This window comes from Protomyctophum bolini (genome assembly GCF_963924005.1).
Source record: "Protomyctophum bolini genome assembly, chromosome: 4".
Classification (NCBI taxonomy): domain Eukaryota; kingdom Metazoa; phylum Chordata; class Actinopteri; order Myctophiformes; family Myctophidae; genus Protomyctophum; species Protomyctophum bolini.
This window is the reverse complement of record NC_137865.1, coordinates 13,008,400-13,032,109: the sequence shown is the minus strand read 5'-3', so window position 1 is coordinate 13,032,109 and position 23,710 is coordinate 13,008,400. Positions and strand designations below refer to the sequence as shown.

General features: G+C 42.7%; 1 protein-coding gene across 1 annotated transcript in view; it reads right to left on the bottom strand.

Annotated features, from left to right (window-relative positions):
* Nucleotides 1-23,501, bottom strand: part of LOC308314437 (retinaldehyde-binding protein 1-like) — a gene marked incomplete at both ends in the record, with an annotated part of 43,292 nt that extends 19,791 nt beyond the window's left edge. The window contains 3 exons of the mRNA XM_080762068.1: nt 21,052-21,189; nt 21,691-21,869; nt 23,441-23,501. Of these exons, the coding sequence (XP_080618194.1) occupies nt 21,052-21,189; nt 21,691-21,869; nt 23,441-23,501 (378 nt within the window). The remainder of the gene's footprint in view (nt 1-21,051; nt 21,190-21,690; nt 21,870-23,440) is intronic.
* Between the last annotated feature and the right edge of the window lie 209 nt (nt 23,502-23,710).

Here is a 23,710-nt window from a genome sequence, read left to right as displayed (position 1 = left end):
TTTTCACCCTGTCTTTCTTCTATTTTTTAACTGGGTGGGAGGGGGGGTACTTGGGAGTAGGGGGAATACTGGTAGGGTTTAAAATAAAATGGTATCTTTACCAGTCATAACCCATACAAATTGGTCTGTGACCCACAAATGGGTACCGACCCACTGTTTGGGAAACAGTACATTAGGGTTATGTGAGGTGAGATTTATCCAATTTGACGCAGCAAAATGTTACCATATGTTTACCAGGGAGAGAACGACCTTTTAACATGGTGTGAAAAGCAAACATGAGTTGACCTATTCAGGTGTTTGTTTGGTGAAGGTCAACGTTCAGAGAAAGGTGTATGTGTTGATCATAGTTTCATTTATAACACCGCCCGGCTGACACCCTTACAATGTCACGCACCCCCTAGAGGCAGCTAATTGTGCACCCCAGGGAGAGTTTGGGAATCAATACCCTCTTAATGCAAAGAGCAGTAAAGATCTCCTCCAGTTGTGATAACTCCCTACAGTGATGACGGCATGACACTAATAAATAACATCTGATCTGTGGTTAGGCTAGTATCCACGTCCATCTACAGCGTACAGATCACTTGTAACTCAGCAAAATGTACAGATCTGATAATGTCTATTAAATTGCTGCTGAAAAGTTCAGTAGACAAAATACAATTAGCAAAGATAACACAACCTGTTGTAATCTACCCAAAATTGCAGCACTTTACAATAACGACCTGTTATAAAGCATTCATAAACATTTATAAGCAGTTTGTAGAGGAGTAATAAATCATGAACAGACTGTTGACATCTGAAATTGTAAAGTGCTACCCAAAAGTCTCATAAGTGCTGTCAAATAAATCCATAAAGCCACCAAAGCAGCACCTAAAACAAGTGGAATACGTCCGTGCTCGTCTCAAACCTCTCCATGGTAAACAGACTGGGTCTATGTTGGTCTATGTAGCTGATTGACGACACAATTGAGACTGGTCGCACGGGTGACTGTTTCATGTAATCAATTCCCAACAGATCTCCAAACCTGTTGTTTTGCGGAGTGCTGGTTTCAATTCATTCAACCTCTCTTGTGTGTTGGCTAGTGAGGTGCACCCTAGGAGACATTTATACTTCATTGCGCAACAGTATTGCACGCAGAGAACAGCTGATATACAAGCTCACATCGTGTCGCGGATGCCACTGTTGTGAGCGTAGAGGTCTGCGTGTGCGACACCATCGCGGGACGAAGCCTAAATTATACTTGATGGGCTGCAGGTGCGCGTGCAGCCGTGCACAAATAGGCTCTGCTGCCGCGATCGAGCGCACCTCCCGTTCTTATGACAGCGACTGAAGGTGTGGTTTTGAGGACAACTGCTTTGAATTGCTATTATTGTTCACACACAACAAGAGTGAGAGATCACAATAAAAACCTCCACACTGGGAGAAAAACAGCACCTGAAGGTGTTGATGGGGCATTCTTTACACGTGACTGCAGTTAGAACTTTTCCATTGCATCTTATGAGAGGTGGTGTTCTTGTGCTGCCGGCCTGCGATGCAATGGCAGATTGATATTTGGCTATGCAAGTCTAACCCTACTCTGCATCTCACTCCACTGTAGCCAACACTCTTCTACTCTCACCCTACCCTCCGTCTCACCCCCATAAAAAAGAGCACTCCATTTCTGGAGTGGAAAATAGTATAGCTCAGAAATGGATGATTGCCATCACACCCAACAACAATGAAATGAACACATTCCTGCAGCTTTTAGGTGGATTGAAATGTAATCAATATAAAGATGATGGGATCTGTATGTGTGTGGGGGGCATTGGGGGGATGGCTGAGCACTTGCCAAGCACTGGTCTCACTAGTAATGACCTGATTTCACGACTCACTGAGGAGGAAATATCTTCCGACAGCTGCCGGCTTTGTTTTCCTGTTCTGTAAAACTGCAAGAAAGTGACAGGATCACTCTATTGTCTTTTCGCACAAAATATATAACAGACCATGAAGAAAGATGAAATAGAGGTATGTTGACAGCCACTATTATATAATATAATTATAATCATAACATAATTATAGTGGTTAGCATTGACTGACACATTTATTTAACCAAAATAGCCCTCACTGGCCCTTACCGTTGCAATATAGCCCTTACCTTTGCCAGTAACTACTTTTCTTAAAACCCATCTTTTTCACCCAGTGTCAATTGCAAAAGCTGTAATCCTGGGCGCTACTCTCCATCTGTCAAGCTAGCCCTGAACTGAGCTCATGCTTCCTTCAATGCATGATTGAGCAGGCCTATTCAGTTCTTATCACCTGACAGGGGGGAGTTTCCCGGTAGGACGTAGCGCATGGAAGGAACGCCTTATTCCAAACATGTCCTTTCCCCTCCATCAGGCGCCCGGGCTGACAAGGGGGAGGCAATATGGATACCAGGATTACTGCATGTTTTTGTGAAGGTACCTACGGCTACGCTATATAGGGACATGAGGAGAACCTGTGAACACAGAAAGGCCCTTTCGCCAACCCCACCTAGGTGGAGGAGAGAACACGTCTCCACCCAGTGCTCTCTTTCATGTGAGCTGGTATAGATCAGCTATTTTCAGCATTTTGTGTTGAGTGAAAAAATGCTACACCAGGTACAGTGCAACGGATTCAAGGTTAATTCACTCAAATGCATCTTTAATCGTCAGATCGGATCTTCAAGTGCAACGTGGATAAAATGTCTCACCTCCTGGGCTTTAATGCCAAGGCTTTAGCTCTATCGTGCGACAGCTCGAGGCGTGGTGAATGGCTTATAGCATGTGCACGGTAAATGCTACTGTGTAGGGTTATCCAGATTAGCTACGGAACAGGCAAAATCCATACAGAGATATCTCCTATGTAATATTAGCTTCGCCGTAAACGTTGTGTTCACGCAGAGCCTGCATGTGTAAGCTCTCTGTGATGTTATTTTTATCCTTGGGATGTAACGGCCGCACTGCACAGCATATCTCCATCATGTCGATAACATGTCGTTAATGCAGGGACAGATGAGGTAATAAACTATAGGCCAGTTAACCTCAGAGCTTATCTGTCAGCGCACGCACACACACACACACACACACACACACACACACACACACACACACACACACACACACACACACACACACACACACACACACACACACACACACACACACACACACACACACACACACACACACACACACACACACACACACACACACACACACACACACACACACACACACACACACACACACACACACACACACACACACACACACACCTCCTCCTCTCCTCTGCAGTGCTCTAACTGAAAGTAACTGCAGTCTGTATCATTTCTATCCAAAAGCCCTTGACTATGATGGAATACGATTAAGGATAACTGTGATTATGGGAAAATGAGTTCAGACCCCCTGGCTATGTGTGGACCCCACTTTGAGAACTGTGGTCATAGACATGTTTTTGTTTCGGTACCACAGCATTTAATGACGACACACGCACGGCGCGCCTACATGTATGTATGGCATGCGCACAGAACAGCTGGTAGCCTATAGCCTATATTGTTTATGGTGTATGATAACTTATCTATTGTGCAGCAGTAGCGAAACAAAAAAGTTTTCTCTGGACGAATCTCTTCTTTGATGGTGGAGGAGGCATTCTTGTTGCGTGCAGACAGAAGCAGTTAGCCTACTGGAGCCATACTGCTGTGTATGAGAATGTGCGTTCAGGTAAACAGTTAAATCTGTCGATGTCGATAACATGTCGTTAAATCGGGGACAGATGAGGTTATAAACTATAGGCCAGTTAACCTCAGAGCTCATCTGTCAGCGCTCGCACACACACACACACACACACACACACACACACACACACACACACACACACACACACACACACACACACACACACACACACACACACACACACACACACACACACACACACACACACACACACACACACACACACACACACACACACACACACACACACCTCTCCTCTGCAATGCTCTAACTGAAAGTAACTGCAGTCTGTATCATTTCTATCCAAAAGCCCTTGACTATGATGGAATATGATTAAGGATAACTGAGATTATGGGAAAATTAGTTCAGACCCCCTGGCTATGTGTGGACCCCACTTTGAGAACTGTGGTCATAGACATGTTTTTGTTTCGGTACCACACGACACGCGCGGCGCCGGCGCGCCTGCATGTGTGTATGGCATGCGCACTGTACTGTACTGTACTGTACGTGACATAATAAACACCTTGAACTGAGATGCTGATGATGGGGACATGGGACCAGACGTCAGTGCGGTGGTGAGATCACTCGAGGCTATTTTCTTGTATTTTTATTTTCCTGCTCAAGTCTCCTGACAGAGAGGAGGAGGAGGAAGGGGAGACTATTAAATGTAACAGCCTGCAGGAGGAAAACGTTTACACCACCGGATCACAGCCTATAATGTATGCATAGCCTGGGTGGTGAATAACCCCGACGCTACCACTGCACGCCAACACGTCATGACAGGTGGCTAATGTAGCATGACAAGAATAGTGTACTATATTATGGTTCCTAAACAATTCTGGTTCTGGGGAACTGTGCTCATTCAGATGAGCAGTGAGACGGGGGGTGGTCCCGTCGAGGATACCTCCTTCCAAAATCTGTCAAATCTGTCAAGAAGTTATCCGTTTTCCGTCTTGGGAGTGAAAATGCATTGCGTATCAAACCCTGCATATAAAATAAATAAATCACACCTGTGTGAAGTGAGCTATATATGTATTGTTGTTATAGTTACTGTACTGTATTGTGATCTGTAGGCCTACTGTATTGTAGTGTTCTGTACTGTACTTTGATTATCTTTGGAAATAATGGGGGGGGGGGGAGATCCGGTTCCGGCGAGCCTTCCCGCGTCCGAAACGGTCGAGAAATGACAGAGTTGCCGCGTGGGGGTCCCCGGAATATCCAGACCCCCAGGAACACGCCCAGGGGGCCGGCCCTGTTCCGGTCGAGAAATGACAGAGTTACCGTGTTGCAGCTTTCCGTGCTCTGACACAGTGACACATACATATAATGTACATACGGACACACATAGCTACGTAATGGAATAAATACCAGGCTGCTTTACACACACAACATGACACACAGTGAGCTTGTAGATTGGCTATTTTCAGTGAAGATATTTGCTAGAGGGTAGAGGAGAAAAAAGGATGGGGCGTATAGACAAGAAGGTTATAGCTTTTTAAAAACCTAGTTGTGTCACTATTCCCTCATCAATAAATTATTCTAATGCTGGGGGTGCAGTGTTTGCCCTTATGTGTCATAGAATGAGTCCTTGAAAACAGATTACTCTCAATTAGACACATTTGTGTCCCTGTTAGTTCAGAAAATGAACTGTGGGTTCTATTAAGCCACTTCCACCCTACGGCGTCCGTATATAGCGTCGCAGTCGCGCCCCCTATCAGGGCCCAGGAAATTATTCTCCGTTAATTTTCCTCATAGACATTCCAAAAAGTAATTATTTAAAGATGTTTACGCCACGGACAAAGCCTACTCTTGTCGTGACAAATCATGATAACAAACAATTTTTTTTGGGCTGAACAAATAATTAGAAAGAAGAAGAAACGGCAGGTTACAACTCTTTTTTTGTTGTTTTTCTTCTCTGTAATTATTTGTTTGGTTGAGTTGAGTTGTCACGACTCGAGTTGGCTTTGTCCGCGGCGTAACCGTCTATGGGAAAAATGCATTGGGAATCATTTCCTGGGCCTGGCGTCGTCCTGAAAGGGGGTGGGACTGCGACGCTCTATTGAACATGCCATTATAGACCTTTTTCGTGTTTTATCTGATAGATGTTAGATGTGTCGTTCAACATGTGGTGGAGTGAATACAATAAACGACAAATGTATGTTTTCATTTTATCCTGGCTATGCTTTGTTAAAAATAAAGTGAGCTCTCTTGACCCTGCTCCCCAGTCACAGTAGAATGCATCATGAAGGGTTGAGGTCATTGCTGTTTCAAAACAAGCCTTGGCAATAAGGTCACACTTCCTTCGTTCCTTTGATGAAGCCTTCATTGTATCGTCAAGAGATTTAATTTGACCCTCTCTGTAAAGTCACAGCAGACTACCAGTTCACTCACCCTGACACCACAAATTAACCTTTGACCTGAGCTGGGCCTGGTCAATTCTGTTATATTTCATTGACTAAAAAACTATGACCAAAAATGTTTGTCGACTGCCTTTTTTCACTGACAAAAACTAAATATAAACTAAGCTATTATGACTAAAACGATGACTAAATATATTGACAATTTCGTCAACAAATAAAAAGAACACTAAAATGTTATGGAGGGACTAGTGGAGAAGAGGCGGGGGCGCCGGTGGCTCAGGGGTAGAGTGGCTGGATGGGAACCGCAAGGTTGCCAGTTCGAACCGGGGCTCCCCCAGAGTTAGAGTCGAAGTGTCCTTGAGCAACACACTGAACCCCTAATTGCTCCCGATGTGCAGGTTGGTGCCTTGCATGGTTTCCGCTGCCATCGGTGTGTGAATGGGTGAATGTAATGCACAATCTATGTAAAGCGCCTTGGATAAAGGCGCTATATAAATGCACAATTTACCATTTAGAAGAGATACAGTATAAATAAGTCATTTCATGTTTGGTTGCGCTCGGGTGTTAGCAGATAATAGCAGATCTACAAGCTCAAAACCAAATCGGTATATCAAAATCAACTGTCTGGCAGACAATGGAACCACAGCATTTTCCATTATGCTCATCTAATGGTAATGCATTGACAGCTGGTGCTGTGCCTGACTTGATTGCATCTCTGCATATCTCTCTGTTATTACAGCAAACAAGCCAAATTAATGATTTGAAATTGAAATTATGATATACTATAGGGAAGCCAGACTAAAAGTCATACCAGCTGTCTGTACCAAAGTGGTCTCGAACGACTGACATCCTTGAAGATACCTGCACTCGCACTATAGCGGGGCTTAAAGGAACATGTTTAAGGTGTATATGCTATAAGCAATAATATGTCAACATTTTAATGACATATTACAATAAATTTTACAATTTTGACATATTATTTCTTATAGCAGCACTCGAGGCAGGGACATATGTTGTAGCCTATCTTTTTGTGTGTGCGTACATGCGTGAAGGAATTTGTAAATAATAAAAATGAATCAGCTAGCAAAAGCTTTAAAGTGAAATAAAAGTAAAAAGTTATGAATCTTGAAGGTAGGTTTGTTCTCCTGGTTTTGGCAGGTGTTCGGGTGAATGACACCCAGGTTTAGTGATAGAGAGTAAAGAAATGAATCCCAAACACGCAAAATGGGCCATTATTATTATTTGTACGTGACCTTCTCACAACCTCAGAAAACATTGTACCACTTACATGGACAAACATGTTCTAATTTCATTTATATTTCTCACTTGACTCCTTTCTCACTCAACTTTAAACACAGACTTTGATCAATACAAAATTCTCATTAGTTTGACTCGGTTACATGGAATCCCAACAACATCAACAGACTCATCTAGCTGCGGCGAAAATGAAATGATTGGTGTTCCAATATGCCCCGCCCCCCTGTAACTGACAGACTTAAAAGTCTGCTGTCGTGTCCTCCATTCTGGTTGCAACAACTCTGGTTGAGAGTACACATGAAATTAGTGTAAGCAGTCCAAGTACAGTACGTTGCAACTCAAGCCTGTTTCACTAAGACTAGAGACTGGCTAACACTGGCTTATCAGCTGCTGAACTGGGGCAACATGGAGGCAAATTTTGTATGATGCCTTCAGCACTGCCCTGAAATTTTGCGTGATGCTGTCTGTCGTACATTGAATTATAAGATAAAAGGCTTTGTGGTTAAGACCTGGACATAACCTTTGTGCTGCGTTCACACTGGCAGCTACAGTACAGAGACAGAGTCTACCATTATTTTTTTAATGAAAGTCAGCGACATGAACATACAAAGATGAATCCAATGTTTGTAGCCCACTACAAAAGCAGAGCTGCCAAAAAGTTGAGCTGGTTCCAACTTCAGCTTAGCTACAAAGATATAAAGCTAGTACAGATATGCTGTCATTGCTGTGTAGCATTGTATCTGTATCTTTTGTATCTGCAGCATTACACACAATACTTCAAAGAGTGAGGAAAAGGAAAAGTGGAAAACCTCTTAAACAGGACGCAATGGTGGTTAGTCCCAATATCAAAGCATACCAGTGAAGTACTGTTATGTTTACGTAAAATTAGTCCAGCTTTACTCCTGACAACCACACACATGAAAACTGGAGCCCTGTAACGTACATAGCTGGGGACATTTATTTTCTATGAATAGTGTGTACTGTTGATGTTGTGCAGTTGCCCTAATTCCACACTGTTGTTTCCCCATGTTGCATGTTCCCTGCTGGTTTTGAGCCAAGCGTGCACGCACACACGTGCGTGCATGCGTGTGAGTTGCATGTGCACACACACACACACACACACACACACACCAGATGATGAATATTAATTAGGCCTGTTTGGCCCCAATCCGTCTATCCCTCCATCCGTCACGTCACAAATCTAATCTTTCCATCGCCGGGTAACCATGATTCATCTGTCCATCTGTCTGTCTGAACTATAGCCACCTATACAGCTACCTACCTACCACTCCATCCTTGCCATACAGTTGTTGTTTTACTGTGTGTGTGTGTGTGTGGGTGTGTGTGTGGGTGTGTGTGTGTGTGTGTGTGTGTGTCCATCAAGCCTCTTGCACATGGCATACTAACACCATCCAAGCCACTTGATGAACTGACTCTCCATCCATCGAGCGACGTTGATCGACATGCATTAAAGATTTAACTACAGATAATGTCGTTCCCAGGCTTTCCTCACCTCACCAGGGGAAAAGACTGCAATGTGTCAACGTGTCTGCATGGCGGGACTTCAGTTTCATGTCCTGCCCTGGAAGCTGTCTTTTTCAACCAATCAAAGCATAGGTTTAATGCCCGGGAAAGTTTGTCTCTTCAACGGTAGCGCAGTGCGGCTGAGCTATATCTATGGTAATATGAGACTCCATTTTAACATGTTGATTTACTGGCTTTAAACACTTGAGACCTATTTTATACTTTCAAAAAATGTTAAACAATATTTGGCAGTCACAGAACAAAGCGCCACTGCACGGCGGTGTTGCATCCTAAGCGAACAGATGTACATATTGATGCGCACACGCGCACACAGCATGTGCAAAGATTTCATGCAAGGGAATCATCAGTAATTTTCTGGCAGAATATTAATCCACAATTTGCTCAGTTTTACAGCCTGACAGCACACAGCTCTTTACTGCATTTAAACTTTACACACAGTAAAATCCTGCTCTTAGATTAACTCTGAGAGTGTACGAATGGAACCAAATTGACATGGAAGGGTCCATTTGGTGCCACTTGTTAATTTACCTGCTTAACAACACTCGCATAGCTCCATACATTCACACGCAGTAGTTACTAAGGCTGCATGTTGCCATAGATCTGGCAATGTATACGTACAGTATCACGATATCATGATACGATATATATTGCGATAGGAAATTATATTTAAGAAAACTAAAGCCCAATTTAAGTTATCGTGAGATACCCATATGATCCCACCCCTAGTGTGTGTGTGTGTGTGTGTGTGTGTGTGTGTGTGTGGTAATGGGGGTCCTTTCCATGCCACCAGTGGGGTTGGACTCGGCCGATTGAAAGTGTAATCTGGTGGCGTTTTTTGTTGTTGTTGGCGTTAAGCCTGGGGTTTGTTTGACAGAAGAAATGTTCCATGTGAGGCCTGCAGCCTCCAACAAATGGTGGAACAGATGTACAGACCTCCATTATGCAAGTGACGCCTGAGGTGATAAACATATGTATGGGAGTGTGAAATCACAGAAGAGTGTGCATGCATGTGTGCGAGGGTGGGTGCGTGCGTGCATGCGTGCGTGCGTGCGTGCGTGCCTGTCTATGGGCCTGGTGTTTGTGATGTATGAGACAATCTGTCCATATTAAGACATATTACTCTATGTATGTATAATGCATTTGTAAAATGGATACTTAAAGTCTCTGCTTATTATTGGTTGATTGAGGATTGATTGACGTTGGAAGCCATTGCAAAATGCTCTATGAACTGTGACCACATGTATAATTATTACTGTGCTAAACAAATAGACCATGCGGTTGCTCAATATTGATTAATTACACATTTTCAATGGCTATTTTAAAGGTTTACTTACAACATTCACTATTTGGCACTAGAATAGTGCAAGCATTCAGGGACTAATCTTTCTTGTAGACCATTTTCAAATGTTCTTGTAATCAAATTAAGTGTCAACAAATTTGGTTTTAATTGGGACTATGATTTTCACATTTCCATATTTGGTTTTAGAACAGCTAATGGGGCTTCTTGTGCCCAATAGGCCTATCTCACAGCCCTTCCCTGCCCCCTTCCCTGCCCCATTTCCACGCCCCCTTTCCAGATGTAGTGGTGTTGACGTGACGTCACTCCATAGACATTACATGTTAAAAGACCTACTTCAGAAGCCATAAACAATGCTTTTTATGAAGGTAAACTTTATTTTATTTGGTTTTTCTTCATAATTATATTGGTCTTTTACATTTTAACATTTGGAAACGGCCTTAAATGGTGCAGAGAAAGCAAGTAGGGATGTAGCTCTGGTCCATTCTGGTCCATAGCCTTACTCATGAACCAGAGCTACATCCCTACCTGCTTTCTCTGCACCATTTAAGGCCGTTTCCATAATATTATGTTAAAATGTAACCAATATTATTATGAAGAAAACAATATGTTAAGGCCGCTAAAACAAATAGAATAAAGTTTACCTTCATAAAAAGCGTTGTTTATGGCTTCTGAATGTAGATCTTTTAACATGTAATGTCTATGGAGTGACGTCACCAACACCACTAGGTCTGGAAAGGAGGCATGGAAAGGGGGCGGGGAAGGGCTGTGAGATAGGTCTATAACACCACTTAGCTCTGTCTCTCAGTAAAGTATAGGCCATGTATGTGTTTTACTGTAAGAAAAATAATGATTATGGCATTTTGTCAACAGCGTTGATTTTGTCGACTAAAACTATGATGAAAGATGTTCCTCGACTACCCTTTTTCACTGACAAAAGCAAGCTACAATGAAAAAAACCTAAGACTAAATATATCAACAAATAGACTAAAGTCCTTTTTATGTTTGGTTGCGTGCGCTCAGGTGTTCTGAAAACAGCAGATCTACAAGCCCTAAAGTTCAATGCTCTACGCTGCGACACATTGTGAGCTTGTAGATATTTTCAGCATGCAACCTTAAAATCAACATACCTTTTTGTCGACAAAATAAACTGTAGATGTCGACTAAAACAATATTTTGTCTACAAATAAAACTAAATTACATTTTATTTAAAAGATAAAATAAAAAAATGCTGTCACTGCTCCATACATTGTGGACTGCAGTGACGTCAAGACTGTTATCCTCACTCATCAGCAGACACCAAAACATATCCCATATCAGATGAGATAAAGTGCTATAAAACTCAGCAACAGACCATAGATCTACTCTGTTGACAAAGTCCTGTATAGGTCTGCAGTGTGTTCCACTCGAGAAGTACTGGCATATACGTAAGTATAAGTACAACCTTAGACATGTCATTCCCCAGATAAAGCAGAAACACAAAGATAAATGGCCAGTGGTATCTTACCGAGTCCACCTCCACCGCTGACTGAGACACATCAATATCCATCCCCCCGTTTCTGACTGAGTGCTCACAGAGCTCATCTGAGGCCGCGAGGAGTGGGGATGCTCTGCGTGACTGTGAACTCCCTCGATGATAGAGAAACTAAATGGCTTTCCGTTAGCCCATTTTTCAATAGCTATATTATAACACCAAAAGGGGTTCCCGCGCAGAATGGGTTGGACACGTGGCATGCGCTCACGCACGCACACACACACCAACATGTTGTAGGCCAACATGAGTGTTTTTAACTCTTGACTTTAAATGTATTTTAGTTTCAGCCCCTACGCTTTTCCCTCAATAGAAAAAGACAACCACTAAACACTGTCCATCTCCCTGTGTGTGTGCATTGTAATAGAACAGAAACAAGGAGGTGTGGACCTTCCCTTTTCACAGGAGAAGCTGCAGGTTCAGCATGCTTATCCTCACACACGGAATCTGCTCACGTCTCAGCGGGCACGCACACGCGCCTCTACCCTGACATTTAAATATAGATGGATGACTGTGTGTGTGTGTGTGTGTGTGTGTGTGTGCAGTTGATGAGCAGATGAAGGAGAGACACAGGTTGACTCATTCATGCTCAACCAATCGAAGGTGATTATACAACCTGTTCCAAGGGCCATAGGTCAGACGTGCAGACACATGATGTCACGTGGATCTAAGTAGGGCGTGACATTTTAACACATAAACGTGATTAATGATTCCATGGTGTTATTTCCGTTGGACATTCTTCTTTTCCTTTCGGCTTTTCCCTTCAACGATGCATCTGCCTCCATCTCACCCTGTCCTCCATCTGCCTCCTCTTCTACCAACTAACTTCTTTCACTACATCCATACATCTTCTCTTTGGTCTTCCTCTAGGGCTCTAGGCCTCCTGCCTGCCAGTTCTAACCTCAACATCCTTCTACTGATATAGGCTACTCACTATCCCTCCTCTGGACGTGTCCAAAACATCTCAGTCTGGCTTTATCTCCAAATGTCTGACATGCGCTGTCCCTCTGATGTACGCGTTCCTGATCCTATCCATCCTTGTTACTCCCAGAGAGAACCTCGACATTTTAGTCTCTGCGACCTCCAGCTCTGCTTCCTGTCTTTTCCTCAGTGCGACTGAGTTCTTTTCATTGAACGTTGGTACATAAAAATGCATTTGCTTGGCTTTCAGGCTTTGCACAGGGCATATATTGCAAATAACTTAAATATGCAAAGACATTACTGACAATAATCAACATAAATAATGGACTATGCCAAATGTAATAATTTCATACTCATTTGTTAAAAAATAGTGGAAATAGTCATTCTATAAGCTCTCAGTGCATCGCAATTCGCAACGCTCGAAAATGTATGACTATTTTTTACATTATGCAAAATAGTTGTGATTAGGCGACTGTGACACGTTAGTATAGAATCTACTTCATATTCAGCAGAATGCAACTCATCACGGCCTCCGGTTTAGCACCGCATGGAAGATGGGAAAAGCGTCCAGGGATTATTCTTTTTCCCCTCTTGGGAAATTAATTGTATGTGATTTTGCCATCTGGAGTCTGCAGGATACTGTGTGTACACTGCCTGTATATGTGTGAATAATGCCAATCGCAGAGTTTATTGATTAGCTCAGGTGACCTCATCCATTTGGTTATGCATGGTCACTCACCCAATCACAGACAGTGTTGTGATGGGTATGCCCATTTCCTGCTAAAATGTGCCAATGTGCAGATTTGCCATTTGTCTTTTATTCTGTAAAATTTGCAGGGACAAGAACTGTACATGGCTGGCAACTTGGCATTTTCCCAAGAAGTTGAGAAAGTTGGCAGTGGCCAAAATGTTAAAGACAGTGAAAGCATATCTGTGGTGATAATATGGACATAGGCTATACCTAACAATAGATGCTGAAACAATGGGGAAATTGAAAAATATATTTTTTTCCTTTCCTTTGAACTAAAACATGCTGCGTGATGACGTAACCCAGCCCGAAGAATTATCTTCATTTAATTCACCTGTTTGGTTGTTCGCATTGCTGCATGTTCAACCAAACACAGCTGATTTTGATTACAGAACTACTCCGTTTTGACATCCAGACAGAGTATAGTGTACTATTTTAACAATGTCAGCGCCCCCTGCTGTTCATTTGAAATGACTGCAGCCAGCCAGCTACTGTATATCCCCTATAGGCGCCATTGTATTTCCGCCCACACAGCCCAATACAACGAGAGGAGCAAAGACTTCTTCGAGCAGCAGCCGGCATGTGTTATAGGTAAGGTTTCACAACAAGCGGTAACATGGCTGCCGCGATGCGATCAGAAATCACTATAGAGGGTATGCGCGTGACATCATCATCAAACCAGGAAGTAATGCAGGAACGCCTACTGAGTGGCAAAAAACTACTTTCTGGCCTTGACAGCCCACATATCCAAACAGAATACGGCCTTCCATTTCAGACTGAAACTTCTAAATAAAATGACCAAAAAACACACGCGCACACGCACACACACACACACGCTTATAAATATTAGTCTATGCTGTGTGCGTTTTTGTTAAAGTGCTGTAAACTTTGGTTGATTAAGTAAATATGCTGTGTGCGTCTGTGCTTTTTTGATAATTAGTTTGAGTGTTAAAGTGCTGTAAACTTAGGCTAATCTCAGACTGTTTTACCGTCACGTCTTCAATGTTATGCATTAATATAATATTCTGTTCACCGCATTTTACCAGCTATGTTTAGTGTTTAATTATTTGAAATAAACAGTCAAAGCTGTGGGTTGCTGATTACCTCCGGTCTGCATCGCTCCTCATTGATTAAGTGTCCCTCAGCCTTATTCAACTTCACAGGCAGAGGAAGTCTAATTAACTGAGAAGTCAAGACCATTTACATTTGTACAGCGTGGCTCTGCAGGAGTCTATTGCCATCTACAAGAGGGGCTGTGTGTGTGTGAGTGTGAGTGTGTGTGTGTGTGTGTGTGTGTGTGTGTGTGTGTGTGTGTGTGTGCGTGCACGTGTGTCAGGAACAGGAGTTAATGTAGCAAACTGCTGGACAGATCAGTGTCAAATGTATAGAGGATGGGCATAGTGACGCGTTCAGTAGGATTTGGGCTCAAGTCCGTTCCCTTTGGGCGCCATCTTGTTCTATAGCGGCATAGCCTACAAGTAGGCTAGTTGCTAGTGGCTACTAGGCTGTCAGTCTGTGTACTTGTCAGTGACGCTGGTGTGTAGACTATCACTGCAGTAGTGGTAGTCTACTATCACTACTGTGTACTATCTATAGTACTATAGTGATCTATAGTACTATAGTGATAGTGTACTATCACTACACTACTAGTATCTTCCATCTCTCTACTATATTTCACTTGTTTGTTTGTCCCTCTGTAGCTATGGTAGGTCGACGTTGCTGCGTTGTAGGTTGCAATAACAAGGACATTGGAGTCAAAATGTTTGTATTTCCAGCCTGGAGGCAAACGCAAGGGGATCAGATGTCGGATATATCAAAGAGACAAACAAGATACTGATACATGTTGACTTCTGTCAGAAACGGTAGGAGATCATATAATCATGTCTTCTTACTGTCACCCACTCTGTGTGTTCATATGGATCCAATCCGCTCAGTTGAGTAACTTTCTCCAATATAGCATGCCTTTGGTAGTGTACTATGGTACTATACTATGTATAGCATAGTATCGTTAGTATATACAGTATGTATAGTTTATATGTATAGTGTCATTATATAGATATGTTCTAGTTACGTTCTTAGCTTAAGCATGTTTCATGATAAATGCATTTTATATACCGGTATGTGATGTATTCCCATGCTTTTTTGTTCTTGCTTAATATGAGTCGCTCTGGATTAAGAGCATCTGCTAAATTGTAAATTGTAAGTGTACCGGTATCTAGCCACAGTGAGAGCTACAGAACAATATGGCAACCGGAATCACTCGTTCTGGAACTCCTCCCTGTGCCCGTTCGCTATTGTGCCCCTCAAAAACAAACAGAAATGATTAATTCCAGTTCCATGAAAATGTGTCTCAGTTCATAAAACATAAAAAGTTGCCTTTCGGGTCCTTCAACAACAACAACAAAACGTCCACTTCAGGATTTTCCATTTGTTCAACAAAACATAAAACAACCAGTCTATGGAAGCAACCTTATTCCCAAACACATTTCAGTTCATACAACCAGGGGTAGCGCACCACACCAAAGGAAATCATGCAGAAATCACCCCAACCCCAACATTGGTCCGGCGTTGCATTGTGCTTGCGGTAGGCGGAACTAAAGCCTATAGCTGTACCCGGGGGTAACTACCCGTGAAACAGCCAATGTGGTATGATGATATATAGTGCAAGTGTGCCTTAGTGCGGTGACAGCCATAACACCATACTTTGTTGAAGGACGGCCATCTTTCTATTTTGTATTTTCTCTTCATATACTGAAAATGAGCCTTCACGGCAGGCCTATTAGGAGCGTCCTACCATATAATATAATTGGGGCATGTAGTGCACTTCACTGTCATTTTAAAGCTGCATGCTTCGCAAAGATAATATTCACACATCCACTTAGTTCAGATGCAGGTGCGTCGGACAGTAACAAAATGTACAAAAATAAATATCCATCAACGAAAATTCCACACACTGCTCTCTCAGCATCTAGCCATTCTAGCGTCCAATCCGGTGTTCCATCTGCTGTAAATAATTGTGTAGACATTGTCAAACAGTCCTACCCGACATCAACATTTTTCAATGTTAACCACTACAGATGTGCTATAGAATTAATATATTCTACTGTGGAAGTTGATATTATTTTTTACGTATTGTAATTTTATTCATTAAAGTCCTGAATAAGTCCTGAATGATATAGTTTTAAACTGGCCATGTAACCTTACAAGGTATTAAAGCTACATACTACAAAAACAACCTTGTGTTACCTGTCAAGATTATAGATAAGGGAAAACTCAAATGTGGATATGCATATGTTTGTGAATAAATTAGTCAGGGAAAAGGGGTAGGGGGCTGCCTTCAGCTAGTGAGAGAGAGAGAGAGAGAGAGAGAGAGAGAGAGAGAGAGAGAGAGAGAGACACCAACTCCCCAACTGGTCTTTACAGGTGTTTTCAGGGTCCAGCTGCCAGCTACCATTGATATGTTTAAGGAGAGAGGTGGAGGCAGGGGAATACTGGAGTCCATCTGCTGCCGTGAGATATCCTGAACATGCATGCATGCGTCCAGGACCAGGTAATGGAGGCTAACTGGAATACAAACGAGGGAGTAGACCACCCTGACATGACTAATGGGTGGGGGAAGTCAAGTGGCTCTTTCTCCAACGAAAAGTGGATCAAACCCACAGTGACTGACTGTGACTGACTGAGGGGTCCGATTGATTGATCAGATCGCTCAATCGATTGATTTATCAGTTCCTTGGGCCATTCATCTCATGCAATACAGACAGATACGTATATGACAAAAAAACAGAACGTCTCCGTCATTCATACATTGGAGAAGAACACCATCTATCATAAACCACTGAAAAGACCATGACACATTTGATGTGACGTAATATTGTGTCCTTAACATTTGACAGTCAAGCAGTTGGATTTGATATGACCTAATATTATCATGTCCATGGCAGTCAGCATATCTAATTGAAAGCCTATACAGAGTACAACATAGATCAGTAGAATTTGTGAGGCCTGCACATGGCCCTGTTAATTAAGGGACCAAGCCCCGAACCGTGAAGTCGGTTTTCGAGAAACTTGCCAATATGGTAGAGGGCTATGCCAAATGGTGAGGATGCAAAGCCCACGGCCATTGGCCAAAGGGTGGCGCTATAGCACTCAATTGAAAAGTGAAACTATACAAGTCGAGCAACATTTTTCGTCATGGTTTTAGTCGACAAATGTAACACTGCCAACTCAATGGAAGGCTGTGCTGACAACGACAGCCCATGGGGCAGCTCACCACAGGAACAGCATGCCAAAATCCAATCAGGGCAGTGGCAACAGAACCAAGTGGAATTCATCTCCAGCTTTATCCGTTCACTCCCAATGTTCTGTCTGTCGGTGGAAAAGGTAATCCACTCATAACCACTGAGTGTAATATCATTTTCAAGGATCAGGAGGTTCCAGAGAATCTGTCCACCGTCCTAACAAGTGTGTACTGTACAGTGTATCAAAGAAAATGACCCTAGCCCAGCCCACTTGGAATTCAGTGAAACATCAAAACTGACAGTAGGAGAAGTAGTAGTAGTAGTAGTAGAAATTAAAAAAAATCTTTCCACTGATAAAATGCGATTCTTGGGAGATATTCAGAAATAAGCAGGTGTCACTATTTTGCCAGTCAAGTGAGACTCCTATTATTTGACACGTATTTAACTTTTTGATGTTATTTTACTAGGCTTTTAAAAAGATCACACACTGTCACAGACTGCCTGGTTGGCGATTGGGATGCAAGTCCTCTAGCTGTCTTTAATAGTGGCCTAGTCATGGTTATGTTTGAACCGGGTCGGACTTGGTAGGCTATTCAGTCACAGGTCTTGACATTAAAGGTACAACTGTATTGATAGGCATGTGAACTAAATGATTTCCGCTTTCTACTTCAAAACTTATTGGAAATGTACATTCACAGATCAAACTTCCATGATCAGGGCAACAGTAGCTCAGGGGTAGAGCGGCCAGAAGAGCAGATGGATGGGAACCGTGAGGTTACCCGTCCGATCCCGGGCTCCCCCACAGTTAACCCATTTAGGTCTGACGTCGAAATAAAAAAAACGTTCGCTCTGAAAGAATATATATTCAAAGATTTGTGCCGCATTTTTACGATTTTTCTAAAATAGCTATCTACAAGCTCGTAGCGCGCCATGAGCTTGTAGATCTGCTATTTCTCAATAGCTAAAGTATAACATAATGCTTAGTTAATGTTGAAGTATCCTTGAACAAGACGCTGAACCCCCAATTGCTCCCAATGTGCAGGTTGGTGCCTTGCATGTTTTCCTCCGCCATTGGTGTATGGATGTATGTGAATGAGTGAATGTAATGCACAATCTATGTAAAGGGCCTTGTGCTACGTATATGCACCATTTACCATTTACGATCAACACACTACTCATTGTGATCCCTATAGCAAGAGTCTGCAGGCTTCAATACATTCAAAACAGCACTGCGAGGAGAGTGTGTGAGTGCGTGTCCACATCTCACACCCACCCTGGCCACCTACCCTTCTCCACTGGCTCCCCATCGCATATTTTTCCATTCTCCAAAAGTGATAACATACAAGTTCAATGCTTTCTAATTCGAAACCTATGCGGTAGACATAGTCACGGTGTCCGGTGTTACCGGTGGGTGGGCACGCCACAGAGTACATTACTTGCACACCGATAGCACCGTTTTATTATTCTTTTTAAATTGTAATACTAGACTATATATTTTCTCGTGTACCCTATAAAACCACTTCAGTTCATTTTTGTGTGGCACCCATGTGCTTATAAGCAGGTTATCAATAGCTGCATTGGACATACGGTACGGTGAGCTTATACTTCCACAATGTGCTTTATTTACTCACAATAACCTGTAGCACTAGCAACGGTGCGCTCTCAATTCACCCTGTAATGATTTCCTGTTAGTGTCTTGATCAACGCTGATGAAGGCTATGTGAGCTGAAATTGAAACACGTGCGTTGTTGGTCTCGGTTGAGGAAAATAAAATGATGAAAAGAGTTCTTTTGGATTGTGTATCTTCTAGTTGTATTTTTTGACCGTGCCTGCCTATACTGCCTGGCCCTAAAGCCTCCACGTAAGTTATACTTTGGAAATTAGATCTAAAAGTGCAAGCGCTGTTGTAGTTTCTGTTTCTGGATCAATGCCAGGCAGGTCTATTAGCCCATTCTGGGCCCCTTATGCTAACCCCTTTTGGTGTTAGCATTATGTTATGCTTTAGTTATTGAAAAATAGCAGTACTACAAGCTCATAGCGCGCCACCAAGTGGCGTGCTACGAGCTTGTAGGTCTGCTATTTTTGAAAAATCAAAGAAACATAGCTTTTTTAGAAAACTGTTGTTGTAGAAGACATTTTTAGAATCTGATCTCAGGTCGAAATGTGTTAGGACACCTCACCTAGTGGTTGGATTCGGTGTTACCGTTTGAGAAGCACGGTGGAAACGGTGGGGGAAATTCTAGCACCGCGACAGGCCTACTATCAGGCAAGCGTTTCCATACCCCATTTGAGTTTTTTTTTCTTTTTTTCGATAAAGCCCAAATTCCACCCCTTCAAGCACAAAAGTGAAAAATGACCTGTCATAATGTGGCTACAGAAGTGTAGGACTCACATGCAGAACAACCAGGCACAGGCAGAGTAGTGAAGATCCCAAAGGTTTTGGAAAAAAGGAACTGAGGTTACACTATAGAAAATACAAACGTGTAATACACAGGGGACTGACCACATCACAATGACGCCACACTGGCAAGGAACTGAACACACAGGGGCATATACAGTAGGCTTACTGTATATACAGTATAGACAAGGGACTAACTAGACACAGGATAACTCAACTGACAATCCACACTGGGATAGGCTGAGGGACTGGTGGAAACATTGTGGTAGACAAGACAGGTACAGATAACTAACAGGAAACACTAGGAACAATACTACGAAATTAGAAGCACTGGGAAATCAAAAACTACCAGAATACAAGACTAAAAAACTGAACAAGAATACACAAATTCCAAAAAACTAATAAGCACAGACAAAGTCCAGAGGAGCAGCCTGTGATACTCTTCCTCAGTGTGAGAAACCATAAATTATGGGGAACGCCTGCACCCGCACCTCGTACCACAATGCATAATGGGTAAAGCGTCATCCTGAATAGTGGACTTTCTCAAAACATGCACCTCACACACTCCCGGGCTCCCCATATACAGACTTCCACTCGTGTGGAAACACACACACACACACACACACACACACACACACGCATGGCCAATTAAGACACATGCGTGGCAGGTTAAAGGCCTATTCATAGTCTGGATTTTCGGTGGTGAGGTGACCACCGTTCTGGTGGTGAGCTGACCACCGGCGCTGAAATAACGTTGAGCGGTGGTGAGTAAAAACAGAGAGAAGGGCTGGAGCGGTGGCGGTGGTTTGCTCTTCACCGCGGCTCGTTACGTCATGTTGTAGTTCGGTGGTCACCTAACCACCGAAAATCCAGACTATGTATGAGCCTTCAGACTCACCCGTGGCTTCCGCGTGTGGTTAGGTTTCTGGTTTAGGACTTCAGTGTTTGGACGGACTGTATGTATGTCGGACCAAAGATATGCACCCAATGATATGTGCTGGCTGCGCCAGGTGTTGATCTACCTGTAACATGTCCACCATCTTCTTGAGCTCCGTGGGTTTGATCCCCGCGGCCTGTTGCATGGTGAACCCTTTGAAGTTCTCAATGATGCAGAAACCGTTGATCTGCGTCTCCTCGTTCTCCAGGAGCTTCTCCAAGATCTATGGAAAAACGCACGCACGCACACACACACACACACACACACGCACGCACGCACAAACGTACAACACACGCAGTCACATGAGTGACACCTTGCAGCCATGACTTCATGGTAGTAACAAAAGGTCAGCCTATCTGGAATAGATAGGTTGATGCAACGCATTGTGAGCTTGTAGATCGGATATTTTCAAATGGCTGAAATATAGGGCTGAACTTAAGTGGTAATGTTTTGTAAAAAATAATCCAAATCTACAAAGTAACTAGTTTTCAAATAAATGTAGTAATATTTGCCTTGTAGTGCAGTAGAAGTAAAAGTATAGAAAATTGGAAATACTTAAATGAAAAATACCTCAAAATGTACTTAAGTACAGTACTAGAATGAATGTACTAAGTTACTTTCCACCAGTGCATATCTGGAACACTCTCTACTAGTCTACACATCTATGTGTATATGGTATAGATGCACTGTGGGATATGTAGTCCCTCGGTGATTGGAGTCTGACCTCATCGAAGGTGATCTCCTCGTAATCCCAGTTCTCGATGTTGAAGAGCAGAACGATGCGTCCGTACTTGTCTCTGCTGGACAGGATGCCAGGGTAACCTGCCTCTATGGTGCTGCGGACGGCCTCTGGAGTCAGGTTCTCAAACAGCTCCGGGTAGTCCCTCCTGAAATGCACGTACCCTGAAAACACACACGCATGCCATGCACGCGCGCACGCACACGCACACACACACACACACACACACACACACAAACACGACATGCCGCTCTATTGATGTTTTTCTAAGCGAATGGTTCAGCTATTTCTGAACCACGTGCCCATGTCCCACCTCCCAAGACACAACAGCATTAAAAACATCCTGCATGTATACACGTTCCCACATTCTCCTATAACTGTTGGTTGTCCAAATACTGTTGGGGCGAGCTGTCCATCTTTTCCCTTTACCAACTCGCCCCAGCGGAAAGTACAGACAACTCACAACGCCATGTCAGAAAGTGAAGACAACTCACCGGGGTGAGTTGTTCAGTATTCTTCAAAACAGGTGGTACACATTGGGCCGTTGAGTGATAGTCAACAAGCACTTCCAAACTCCAGCACTTCATTCAGCACAATCATCTGCAAGGGATTTTTATGAAACAAACACATTGCAGATTGAAAGAGGATAATTCAAGCTTTCCCTACAGCTGCAATGTTGGTGATTTTGACGTTGTTTAATATAATTAGATAGGACTTTTCTGTTTGGATGAATGGGCTGTCTATGGGAAGTATCACCTACGTAGGTAGCACCTTGCTGGCAAGATGGCTGCGGTCTGAATATGGCCCATAATAACCAGTTACCAAGCAAACATTTTTGAAAAAGTAGGCATATCAAGTATTTTGCTTATAATTAACAACTAAAACAACTCATCAAAGACCATTTTATTCCAGCGGCTGTCATTTTGAATGCAAACTAGCAAAACATGATGTTTTATACACAGAATTATACACAGAAATATAGGACCTGATTTATTTGCACCATCCTCCTCTTACATAATTCATCCAAGCCACAAACCTCATATTATCACTATCCACTTGTAGGTGAGGTTTCAAAGTATGGCCTACTGGATTGATTGATTGATTGAAATATGTATTAAAAGTTTGCAGAATTACAGTACATTTCAAGCACAAACTCAATACAAAGACTGTTAACTGTGAGTGGACGACCCAATTAAGCATTACACTTGTTTACAAGAGGGTCCACCATGTTCAATTCATCAAAACATTTAGAGACTACAAATAGACACTTCTATATAGTCAAAGAACAGAACAGGAATTCATCATAAAGGAGGTAAAAAGGGAAAAGAAACATATACAAGGAAAGGGATTCAGATTTTCGGGGGCCAGTTTCGAATTGCAGCCATAGGTGCCCTTTGAGAGCGGTTTTGAAGGAGTCAAGTGATTCGCATGTCTTAATGACTGTTGGTAGGGCGTTCCACATTTTGGTGGCATATGAGCGAAAATAATTTAGTTGTTTGTGCCGAATCTGGGTTGTACATGGTTCGTTGCACTACCCCTCTGGTGTTGTGGGTGTGGTGGACTTCGTTAATGAAATGCTACTTAATGCATGAAAGTTTGCAGTCTGAAAGTTTGCGTTCCACATTTGCACTAGTTTGTTGTTTGTTTCCTAATTAGGAGCTGTCTACTGATGTTACAAAATATCCTCATATCGTGACAGATAATAATTTACTTTTACAATTAATTATTTACTCACCTAATGCTGGCTGGAACGTGTATTCCAAAGTGTGTACGTTTGAGTCAAAGATGCGCAGCATGGCTTTCAAATGGCAAATATAAACTTTGGCCTAAAAGCATGTGTTTAATCCACCATCACTTCTAATGTTTACAGTCCGTCAGTCCCTCGACTCCCTCCCTCCCGCCGAGTCTGAAACACAACTGTCTGGCTACACCCGAAACAGACTTCCTTTTCCTCTCCAAAATAAGAGCTAGTAATGATTATTCAACACTAGTTTTATTTCTTAAG